At 48.7% G+C, this 12,384-nt stretch overlaps 1 protein-coding gene across 1 annotated transcript in view; it reads right to left on the bottom strand.

Moving 5' to 3' along the window:
• Nucleotides 1-12,384, bottom strand: part of COLGALT2 (collagen beta(1-O)galactosyltransferase 2) — a 52,745-nt gene that overhangs the window by 4,885 nt on the left and 35,476 nt on the right. The window contains exons 2-8 of the mRNA XM_085068702.1: nucleotides 11,887-11,997; nucleotides 10,338-10,455; nucleotides 8,999-9,133; nucleotides 6,455-6,659; nucleotides 2,074-2,193; nucleotides 1,544-1,620; nucleotides 26-132 (exon numbers count right to left, since the gene is read on the bottom strand). Coding sequence (XP_084924828.1) covers nucleotides 26-132; nucleotides 1,544-1,620; nucleotides 2,074-2,193; nucleotides 6,455-6,659; nucleotides 8,999-9,133; nucleotides 10,338-10,455; nucleotides 11,887-11,997 — 873 coding nt within the window. The remainder of the gene's footprint in view (nucleotides 1-25; nucleotides 133-1,543; nucleotides 1,621-2,073; nucleotides 2,194-6,454; nucleotides 6,660-8,998; nucleotides 9,134-10,337; nucleotides 10,456-11,886; nucleotides 11,998-12,384) is intronic.

The raw sequence follows: 12,384 nt of genomic DNA, 5'->3' as shown, positions 1-12,384 counted from the left end.
ATCCTCAAGCCCAACCAAAACTCACTTTCCATCCACAGCCTCCACGACCTTCACTGCAATCTCCTGCTCGTAGAGCGTCCGCAGCATCCGATCCCGCCGGTCCTTCCGACGCTTCAGGTTGATCATGAAAATCTGGGTGGAAGAGAAGGACATCAAGACATCACACTCCTGGCTGGCAGGGAGGGAGAAGGGAAGTCCAGATCCACCCTTCTCCAGCAGCCCCACTGGAAAAGCAGGTTTGTGAAAATATCAGGTATGTTTTTGTTTAGAATTTGTCAAAAAGCTGGAGTTAGTTTTGAGTTGAAAGCTTAGGGGCTTGTTCTCTAACAACTACTTTTTATGGCTGTTCACAGGGGAAACTTGCTCTCTGAGGATGAAGAGAAGTGAGGGGAGACCAGTTACAGCCAAGTCAGTAATTTCCAAAGATACAGGATGTTTAGGTTTGCATCACACAGAGTAACATGACCATCTGCAGTATCAATCCCAGAGGAGCACTGACCCACAATGCTGCCACTGCCTGGTTTTAGGATTATCAGCAAGGCCACCATCCAAGTACAAGGACAGGGTAAAGAGAGGATTTTTGTGATTACTTCAGGCACTGAAAATCCACTGTGATCCCTGCCGGAGCAGGGAGCCAAAGCTGGGAATGGAGATGTCTGGGCAGGGCTCTGTCCAGAGCCTTGAGGGGACTGGTGGAAGGCTGAGGACTGAAGCCTTCATCACAAGTAAACTTCAGGGGCTCAGAGATATTTTTCAGGCAGATATTACCAGGCAGACTGGTACAAGCCCAGCCTTGTAGTCCATGGAGCAAGTCCTCATCCCAGTAAGAAGCAGAATGAATTCCAGCTCAGTACAAATGAAAGAATAATAAATTGGATAAATAAAGCACAGCCACAAAGGACAACATGGAAAAAACCTGGACCAGCTGTGCCCTAAACACAGATGTGCAAACACACACAGCCAGATCAGGTTCAGCTTCAGCAGTCCCAGACAGATGGAGCAGAACACACCAAGAAGACAAAGGCTCCCCTGATCCCCACAACTCCCTCGGTCCCAGAGCCACCTTGGCAGCTGCACACATGGGGTCTGCTGGCTCTGGGAGAAACACAGACACCAGGCAATCAAAGCCTGGCAGGTCCCTCTCCAAGCCTTCTCCCCAGGCATGGTTTGCATCCCTGGGGGTACCCAGGCTGGCCCAGAACCCAGCTGTAAGTATGGGTCCCCCACCTGCTCCCAGCTCTCCAGTGTCTCTCTCAAGTGAGAGAAATCCTTCCCTCATGCCACTGGAAAGCTGGACAGCTTTCCCAAAGGACCAGTTTCTGTCACAGATGGAAGGGAGGTCAAGCTGCTTTGCAAAGTCAGATGCATAGCAAACAGCAAAAGAACTTGGAAGTTAAATAACCTGTTTTTCAGCCTAACTTCTGCCTTCTCTTCCTGTCTGGATTATAACAAAGAATCACAGCATGGTTTGAGTCAGAAGGGATGTTAAGGATGAAGAGATGGATGGAAGACAAGACAACAAACAGCAGAACAGGCTCCTTACCTCATCAAATCCCATCTTGTCAGGGTGCTTCGGAGGGACAGAGATGTACTGAGAGGGCTCCACAGGAGGGCGATCGACTGAAAGAGAGGAGAGACCCCCCCCAACACCACCTTGGAGCACACCCTGCAATGGACACAACCCGTCTGCAGGTGTCTCCATCACAGGGCCCAGGGAGCCGGGATGAGGAGCCACGGCAGGATGGGAACGACAGAAAGCATCCACATGCCAAAGCCCGAGCCAGCACCTATGTGCCAGACAGACATCCGGAAGAAAATATGGACATACAGCAGCCTTTCCACATAAGAGATCCATTTGATCTGGGAAGTTGACAGATTTTGTGGATGGGGTTGACCTGACTGTGAAGCGATTACATCCCTAGGTAGAAAAGTGGTGGAAAATTTCAGAAAACTGCGTATCAAAACAACATGAGAGCCATCAGATCAGGATGCAGACTTCCAAGGGCCATTGGCAGAAGAGCTCTGCGGGCATTAACTTGGGGGGACAATCACGGCAAGGGCACAGCAACTCACTCATGGCCTCAATCAGGGTATGCACGAAGTTCTCAGCTTCCTCCTGCAGCGACTGTTGCGGCTTCAGGGGCATGGGAAGGAAGCCATAGTGTTCACGGTTGCAGATGAACATCTGTACTCCTGGGGATCAGAGAACAGCAGAGACTAAAGTCAGGCCTGCTACCAGGGCACGTCACTGTTGCTACACAGCCACAATCACACTTGTGCCAGGACCTCAGTCCCAAAAAGTTCTGCTTCATAAGCAAACAATTCAAAGTCATTCCAGTTCCACTTTCTGTTTTGCCTGTCTGCCAGCAAATGGCCTCCCCCATAAAACCAATCCCTACTGGCTGCCTAACTAACCCTTCAAGGGCCTGGAGTGGCAAGACCAGGGAAGATGTCTTCCCACTGAAATAGAGTAAGTTTACACTGGATATTGGGAAGGAATTCTGCCTTGTGAGGGTGGAGAGGCACTGGCACAGGGTGCCCAGAGAAGCTGTGGCTGCCCCTGGATCCCTGCAAGTGTCCAAGGCCAGGCTGGATGGGGTTTGGAGCAGTCTGGGATGGTGGAAGGTGTCCCTGGAACAAGATGGTCTTTAAGGTCCCTTCTAACCCAATCTGTTCTATTCTTTACGACTGCTTCCTTTTGTTCTGGCTAGGAAATAAAGGTGATACAGTTTCATCTGTGCTAGCAAAGGACTTTGAGGAATATGTATGACAATGACCTTGGACGTGCCAAGTCACCACCAAACACGGTCCTTTCCTCTCCAGGACTAATGTATACCGTGCCCTGAAGATTAAAGGAAAATCCCAGAGTGAGACACCAGTGAGGAAAACAGATGTGATAATGTAACACCCTTCTACTCAAAAGCTTTTGTAACTGTTCTTGAAGATGGGAAAAAAAAGAGAAGGTGCAAAACCTGTCCTCGAAGCAGATGCATTTGCATGGCAGAGACACACCCAGTGGGAACATCCAGCAAAATGCTTTTCCCTCTGGGATGACAAGGATTTGCTCACCACTGGCTGTAACTGTGCCTGTCACATCAGGCAACACAGTCAAAAGCCACATCTAAAGAAGCCAAGGGAAGGGAAGTATTTCCGTTGTTTTTCATTGAGTTCTGGTAAGGTCCTTTATTAACTAACCCCAACCAAAGCTGCTAGAACCCAAACAATCGCCAAAAAAAAAAAAAAAAGCCTTTGTATTTTTCTTTTTTTTTAAGGAAACAAGCTCAACCAGCCTCCTCCCTCGAGGAAATAAATGAAAAGCAGACACTACCTGGTGTGCTGATGCCTTCTTCTATTAGTGCCCCTAATCCCTGGTATTTTTAGCAGAGCGGAACTGTCAGCACTAATGACCCCAGCATTTCCCTCATTTTAAGTTCTACAAGTAAATCGCTGGCTATGCTACTTGCCAAAACACATTCAGTTGTCAGCTGCAATTTAGGTAAATGGCAGAATAAAAAAATACTACCTGCTGACATTAATGGATTTGGCACTGATCTAATCAACTAATCTTATCTGGCTCACTGATCTCTGTTCTTATCTTCTGCTACCTTGAACACACTTAATCTGCACAGATTCACATCAGTGTTCCTGTTCTTTCTGGGATAAAAGGTTCTTGAAAATGGTAAAGCTCCCATAAAGTGGGGAGTGGGACTTGCTCTCCAACTCTGTTTTTATTATAAAGTTAAATGATTGCTACAAGGGAAAGAAAAACTACAGGTATTTGTATTATCATTCTTAACAGGCTTTAAAGGCAGTGTCCAGGGTTTACACTCATGTCCTAAACCCACAGCTACTGTAAAGGAACCTAAATTGCCCCCACTTCCTTGTCACCAGACCCTCCTTCTGGCTGGCTCCAGGGCTTCAGAGACCCAGGCTGAAAGGCAGCTCAGGAGATCATGGAATCACAGAATAGTTTGGGTTGAAAGGGACATTAAAGCCCATCCAGTGCCACCCCCTGACATGGGCAGGGACACCTTCAATCATCCCAGGTTGCTCCAAACCCCATCCAGCCTGGCCTTGGACACTTGCAGGGAACCAGGGGCAGCCACAGCTTCTCTGGGCAACCTGTGCCAGGGCCTCCCCACCCTCACAGAGAACAATTCCTTCCCAATATCCAATCTAACCCTGCCTTCAGCCAATGGGAAGCCATTGACCCCATCCTGTCCCTCCAACCCTTGTCCCAAGTCCCTCTCCAGCTCTCTTGGAGTCTTTTTAGGCACTGGAAGAGGCTCTAAGGTCTCACCTAAGGAGCCTCCTTTTTTCCAGGCTGTCCTGGCTGGCTGAAAGCGCTCCTATGAGTGCAGGGGGCTCTGCAGAGCCCAGTGCTGGCAATAACAGACCTGCTCTGAGTTCTGCTCAGAGTCAGGACTCCCTCACAGGCCACATCCTGTCACAGAGGTAGGACCACCTCTTCGGAGCATCACAGAACAGCTGCTTCCAGCAGCAGATTCCCTGCTGGAAATTGATGGATTGATCTGAGGCATTAAGCACAGCACTTGGCCTGGAAAGAAGCCAATGTCATCTCTGACTTCAGGGAAAGTAAGTGAAATTACTCCAAAGAGAAGTTTACCTTCAAGCTCACACATTTTTCACATTTCTGAACTTGGATGTCATCCTCTTATCCTGGGTGACAAAACTCAGCCCAGGACACAAGCCAACAATCTGAGCAGATCAACGGGCCAGACAGCTGGAGCAAAGCCTTTCATGTCCTGGGTCAGTCCTAGAAAAAGCTAAAGTGTTCTAGGATGGAATGAAAAAATTATGGGTTTGAATCCCTGAAATACTTCTGAAGCAGCTGGAGCTAATGCACTGCTGTTAGCACATGGGTTGGAGGCTGCACTTCTGGGAGAGCTGTCAGACGGATGAAGTGAGGGGTTGATTTGAAGCAGCCTGCTTTGCGCTCCAAACTTAAGCCTCAACTCTTCCCTGGAGCCAAGATGTGGCACTTCGGGACATGGTTCAGTGACAGATTTGGCAGTGCTGGGGGAACGCTAGACTCTATAGCCTTGGGGGTCTCAACTCTGATCCTGCACTGATATCCTGACTCCAAGTCAGGACCCTGAAGCTGCTCTGCAATTCACTTCTCACCTCTGCCTCCCAAGGGCTCCAGTTGCAGCTCTTGCTGCCTCTCCTCCATCGTTCATCTTATCTGACACTCATCCTCTCACAGCTGATTTTGAGAAAGCCCTGCTCAGTCTGCCAAGACAACACCATCTTCTTTGGTATTGTCAAGACCTGCCAAACAGAACCACCACTAAAAGGGAGGCTACAGGCAGCTGGTGGGTGCTGCACTGGTCAGGGAACAGCAGGAAGGGAGCCTCAGCCTGCAGAACAACAACCCTTCCTCCCTTGGCTTTCTCCCTGCCTGCCTGTTCCCAAGAGCAGCCCTTCCTGTCCTCCTTAACTTTGCATCTTCTGCAGAGGACATCACCCAGAGGACATCACCCAGACTGCACATCACCCAGAGGACACATGAACAACTTTCCCCTGCTATTTCATCCCAGCAAGCCACCACCAGTCACAGCCTCTGAACAGAAGGCACTCATGGGTGCTGCTGAGGTTTCACCAATCCCTTTTTCCTTATACTGCCCCAAACTTTTCCCTTTTCAACACAGCAGGCAAAGAACAACACATATAGCCATTAGAGTCCTGGGAGCCACCTTTAGCTCTTATACTGCTACACACAGGTCTGCCAGCCTGGGGCTCTGCTGGAGACAGAACACTCATGAGAGCCACTCTCCAGAAACAAACAGAACTAAACATCCTCACCACAAGCACTAACACCAGCAGCATCAGGCACTTAAGAGACAGTGATGTCTGAAACACCTGCAGCTCTCTTCAAACATCAACAGCCAGAGATTTCCTCTCCCTGCAAGTGTCCAAGGCCAGGCTGGATGGAGCTTGGAGCAACCTGGTCTAGTGGAAGGTATCCCTGCCCATGGCAGGAGGTTGGAATGAGATGAGCTTTAAGGTCCCTCCCAACCCAAACTGTTCTAGGATTCTATGGTTTAAGAGTCTCTTGCCCTCGTCCCTTTCCTCATGGATCTTTTGGAAGTAGTGACTTTAGATACCTCACCTCCAGACCACCTTTCACTCTCCCAGCACCCACCGGTGTTCACCTGTGGTGACACAAACCAAGGGTGGAGCCACACATTTTGTCTCTGAAATCTTGCCCCATCCCAAGAACAGCCCCAACATCCTTTGAAGCCAGCAGCAATCCAAAACTGCCTTTCCAATCCCTTGCTCCTCGTTATCCCTGACCAGATCCCAAACAGGAAAGGCAACAGGGTCTGAACTCCCCACTGAAGTCCACCCAGGACTTTAGGGCTGTGAACCTGCAGTGGAGGTCTGTGTGTCTCTAGGAGTGACCCCTCCCCAGCAGAGGCTCTGGACACACCTGCTTGGCGACTGGAGAAAGCAAAGACCATGATATCATCGAAGCTCCAGGTGTAGTCCCGGTGTGGGGGATAGAACGTTAGCTTGGTGGAGGCCTCCTTCCTCAGGTCAATGAGGAACGTGGAATGGATCATGGGGACAGCAAAACAGCCCATCCTCTTCCATTCCCGTATCAGGGGGTACTCCAAGGTCCTTTTGTAATAGCCCTGAAACCACAAAGAGCAGGCTGCTGTTGCAAGAGATTCCTGTTACAAAGATGTTCCTTAGCAAAAGCTTATGCCCTGAGGTCTCCAGCAGAGGCTCACCAGGGCTCAACTCTCAGCTTTTTCTGTGTCTCTGATTTGAAAAGGCCTCATTCAAGTATTTAGAAATAGTCTTCATCCCAAAAGTTAAAGTTTGACCTTCCCCCTGCTTTTTAGCAGCTCTTGGAAATCCAGTCCATTGCAGAACTGCCCTGCAATGGAGCTTCAAATCTCAGATTATTTTCTCCTGGCTCTTCAAAAACCTTTTTGCACTTAGACTGTCCAGCCTGAATCTGGAAGTTGCTCAGCATCCATGACATCCTCCACATTCAACAGGCACAAAGTTCATTTAGGATCTCAGAGAGCCAGATCTACAAATTAATTCTATTTGTGACTTAAAAAAAAATAATTTGTTGCCACTGCAGTGAAGGCAACATCTCAGTCTCCATCAGCTGCGTGAGAATCCCTCCTTCCTCCATCCCAGGGCAAGCAGGTTTGATACTCACTCCTGAGTCTGCCTAGGGAGGCACTTCAGTCAGCACCTGGGTAATTCTCCGTATCCAAGAGTTCTGCCAGCCTTCCAGCACTGTGGGTGCAACACCCTCAGTGTGTGGCTCACATGGAAATAAATACACTGAAATCCTCCAGGAAGAAAATCCTAGAACACCAAACTGACATCTGGATGGTTGAATGCAGAGCAGGTTCTTGGCTTTACGGAAACAACGAGTCACTAAAAGAAGTTAAAGCTCCATTTATGTTTTATTTTCCATGAGCATTCATGCACTGGCTGAGCAAATGCCAGAGCTGGCAGAAGCGCTCTGCCTTGGGCTGTGCAGGGCCATGGCAGGGTGCATGTGCCTGGTTATGGATACACCACCTCCCTCTGCCTTTCTGGTACTGTGTGACCACACTGTCAGGATGGGATATCCCAAACACAGCCACCTGACCAGAAAGAGGTGTGACTGGCATTCCCACCCAAGGAAGGGTTAAACACACCCCACCTTTAACAGACCCCCAAGAATGCCCACAGGTGAAGGCGCTGGACACTCCTTTTTCCTCCTCCAGTGGCTCACTCTGGGTTTTTGAGGCTGTCCCCTGGTCATAAACCACATGGAGGCAAGGAGGGCTCCAACTCCCCCATGCTGCCTCTGCCAGGGTTTGCTCCATGACAGATAAATGTCAGCCTGTCTGGAACTGGGATTGGCTCGCCATGGCTCCCAGCTAGAGGGAGGCTGTGTTTCAGGGCGTGCTCCAGCTGTTATTCCCTCCCCAGCTCCCCTCGGAGAGCAGGGCTGAGCACATGAAGCCCTGGGACCATGCAGAAACAAGAGAAAAGGAAAAACAAAGGGAGAACTTTTCTGTTCACTCCAGCAGAATTTTTTTAAACCAAAATTTGCAAGATGCCTTTGCTTCCTTTTTCCCCCCTCCTTTTCTCAGCTGGTGCTGGCAATGGTGGAGGGCTGGTGCACACAGGCAGAGATCCACTTCAGCCTGTGGAGCAGGGCCAATGTACCCCAGTGGAAAACCTGGCTGACTCAGGGTTTAGCATTATACAAACTTAAAGCACAATCAATACCTTTGCTACAAAGTTTATATCTCCATTTTCAAACAAAGTAAACACAGGAAAAAAATGCAAGTAAACAAGTAAACCTCCCCACATCCCTTTTCTTATCTCTGTATTTACTTCCCAAGAATTTGGAAAGTTCAGGACTTTTTCTGCTATTTTTTATCCAATTACTTAGCCTAAACTGTGGAACTCCTTGTTAAAAGATGGTGTGGGTGCCAAAAAATAGATTCAGACACGGATTTCTGTAGAAGGAAAAAAAAAAAAATCACTGAGAACTTTAAAGATAAATATATTCCTCAAAAACACAGAAGGGGATTGCCAGAGGATAGAAAAGTATTTGGGGAGGTATCACTCACTTTTTTTGCCATATCCTTACATTCCCTAGAATAGTAGATTCTACAGATGAACCTCTGCTTTGACACAATACAGTTGTTCAGAAGTAACATGAAATGGTAACACTGAACAGGTAACATGAAACACTAATTTTTAGGCTCAGCACCAGTACCCGTTACATGCACACTTCAGCACACACACTCCCTACAGGGCAAAAGATGTTGCTCCACTACATAAATCTTGATCATAGATGAGAAAGATAACTTAGACACAATGGAGAGCTGTGGAAAGAAAAGCAAATTCCTCTTGGATTAGCATCACTATACAGAAAAACTAGCCTAAAATTATGGCCTTGGAGGACACCACTCCCACAGCCCCCAGCACCCTGCACAAGGTCACCTGCCTGGGGGGTGATGCCACACCAGAAGTTGGAGTAGAGCGAGCGGGACTCAAGCATCGGTGCCACCAGGGTCTTGTTCTCTGCTATCAGCAGGTTCAGGGTCTGGGGGTTGGTCAGCAAATTATCTGCATCAATAAACTAAAGAAGGAAGAGGAAAAGAAATTTGTTAATAGGTGAAAAAACATGTTTCTCCTGATGCTTTCCTGGGAATGAGGCAGCCAGAGGCACATGACCAGCTCTGGTGTGGCCACAGGCCCAGGGTAGCACCCATCCCCTGGGTTGGCACTGCTGGGGCACCTCAGGCCCCTCACAACAAGAGAAGACATTGAGGGGCTGGAGTGTGTCCAGGGAAGGGAATGGAGCTGGAGAAGGGGCTGCAGCACCAGGAGCTGCTGAGGGAGCTGGGAAAGGAGCTCAGCCTGGAGAAAAGGAGGCTCAGGGTCGTGCCTCTGCACAACTCCTGACAGGAGGGGACAGCCAGGGCACGGCGGGGCTCAGGCTCTGCACCATGGGAAGTTTAGATTGTGCATTAGGGAAAATTTCTTCTAGAAGAGTGGCCAGGCATTGGGAACAGCTGCCCAGGCCAGGGGTGGAGTCGCCACCCCCAAAAGTGTTTGAAAAATGTGTGGATGTGGCACTTGGGAATGTGGCTTAATGGTGAACATGGCAGGTCAACAACTGGACTCAGAGAGCTCAGCTCTTCTCCAACCTTAACAATTCTGTGGTTCCCTGAGAAGGCAAAAAAACACCCTAAAAGTGGTGATCTGGTGGGTTTGACTCCATAGGGAACAGGGCTGCCACAGGGAAACCTGGAGCCAGCTGCCCCTGGGCACAGCAATGAGATGGGCAGAGAGCTTCCCTGACTCCAGCACAGGGACCAGGGAGCTGTGAGGGAAAATACCATCACTGAAATTTCAGAACAAGTTTATTCTGTGAAGAGCATCAAGAACAACTCCTAAACTGCCCCCACACCTCACCTTGCCTGGAGGCTGGGGGAACAACCCCCTCAGGGTGACCAAAGGCAGCATCTTCCCACAACTGCTCTGCACAACTACTTCCCTTACATTTCACCACGTGGGAATTCAATCTGCAGTAGCCTTGCAGGCACCTCCCACCACCAGGATTATGTTCAGTCCTGATGCCTGTGGAAAAAGCCCTGAGCTTACCCATGGATTCACCACCCTCGCTGCAAAGTTTCTGGCTCACAAGACCAGGAAATGACCCACAACATCTCAATTTGTCTTTAGATGGAGAGGAAACTTTTTGACAGCCCCCAGTACCCAAGTGACCACCTGGAAAGCTTTTGCCTGAGGCCAGCTAATAAATCAAACCTAGTATTTACCAGGATGTAGTCTGACCACTTCTCCCGGGCAGCACGCAGGGCAGCCTGTCGCAGCTTCATCACGTGAGTGAATCGGGAGCTTGGCCAGTGTTTTGGCCCAATTTCTTCTGGGTAAGACCTAGAAAAGAAAAAAGAAAGTGACTGTAATACATGTCTGGGCTTTATTACACCAGTCAAAAAAAAGAAAGAAAGCGTTCCCTTGCTTGCCTTCATTATGAAAGCAAAACAGCATTAAGAGTCACCTCAGGGCAACCCAGGAGAGGTTTTGAGGGAGAATGATTCCAAGTTCTGTGCTGGCACAAGCACAGAGGGCACCAGAGAACAGGCAGTACCACAGTGTTTTCTGACAACCCAGCAAAGCAGCACCATCCAACCCAGGAGTTCCTGCAGCAGCGAGAGACAGGGAACCCCTCCGAGCTGCCCTGCAGCTCCCTGACCCCGCCTGACCGTCGGGGGCGAACTCATCTGCCCTCTGCCAGGCTGCAAACCCAGCTCCCCTCAGCCCAGAAGAGCTGTCAGGTGAAGGTGAAGGCAGCCCAGCCTCCCCCGGGCTCTGGGCATCATTAGGAACTGTTCCCGTATCCCGGGAAAAGCTCCAGGATCTCCCCAGGCGTGGCCCCACGAGCCCCCACGCCCCAGCAAAGTCACGAGAAGGGCTCTGCTTCCAGGATCGGCTCCAAACACAAAGGCTTTGTAGCAAAGATGGAAGGGAACTAAGGGCAGATCCCAATAAGAAATAAAAATCCATGACTTTGAAACAGTGCCAGCGTAAGTCAGAAAAGGAGCTAAGAATTTCAAAAGCTTTTTGCAGAACTTTAAAAAAACCACGTTTAGCAGCATGAAGAAAACTCAATTCAAATGAAAGAATTAAAAATGACAATGAAGCCAGCATTCCCTGGGGGTCTGTACCACAAATTCTCCACCACTGCAGTGAGGAACTTGAATACAAAAGCAAGCCTAGAGGAAGGGGAAACTGATGTAATTTTCCTTGATGGAAGAAACAGAAAACAGAACAAACCCAGGAACAGCTGATCTTAAAAATAAATAAAAATTCAAGTAATAAATCCCAACACATCATATTTCAAAGCAATGGTCCTGCAAGTCATGTAAAGGCATAATATGCTGAATTAAATCTAATTCTCTGGCTCAGTACTTACTGAATATTTGATGTCTTAGAGTTTTCATAGATGCAGTGGAATGGGCTATAATTTCTCTGCTTCCTTGCAAATAAAGAATGATCGTTTTAATTCCCTGCAGCTCTTGATGTAATTTGTTTACCATGCAAAGAGAGCAGCTACTGATGCTAAATGACTGAATGGAAAATAGTTTCTTCCACTCTTCTGCATGAGGTGCTTCACTGAAATCTGAGACCTTTCCACAGAGACCTTACTGTACCTTTTTCCATAAGAACATAATTTTAATGCGACAGACCCCAGAAAGCAAATAATTCACATTGTAACACTTGGATATTTAGTACAGCTCCTGGTTTGGAAAGAGAAAACCTTGGGAATTTGGGCTGTGCAGCCAAGAGCCCCTCCCAGGTACTCACGGGGGCTCCTCCATGGGCCTCCACTCCACATCATGGTACAGGTGCTGCACATTCTTCAGCCACTCCCTGAGGATTGCTGTGGTGTTGTCAATGTTGTGGTCAGTGGCTGCCCTAGCAAAGCAAGAGCAAAGGAAGCACATTAGCATGAGGTTTGTGTCATTTGCCTAAATCCCTGCTTTACCACGAAGTGCTCTGTTCTGTCCAGCCACCGAAAAAGACAAGACACACAGTCAGGGTTTAACCCCAGCTGGCAACTGAGTACCACCCCTGTTGGTTCCCATGGGATGGGGAGGAGAATCAGGAAATGGAAAAAAATCTGTGGGTTTTGTTAAGATAAGAACAGTTTAGTAACTTAAACAAAGAACTGAAATGTTCCGTTAGGGACCTAGCACTTGCTGAAGAATGATTCTTCCCCTTAGGGTTGAGGTGCAAAGGCTGGAACAGGAGACACAAATTCCCATCCCTGACAGCAATCCCATGGAAATGCCCCCATAGGGG

The sequence above is a fragment of the Lichenostomus cassidix genome, chromosome 8, assembly GCF_008360975.1.
Source record: "Lichenostomus cassidix isolate B80296 chromosome 8, HeHo_3.0, whole genome shotgun sequence".
Lineage (NCBI taxonomy): Eukaryota > Metazoa > Chordata > Aves > Passeriformes > Meliphagidae > Lichenostomus > Lichenostomus cassidix.
Note: the sequence above shows the minus strand (reverse complement) of the source record. Positions and strands in the feature narration are given on the sequence as shown.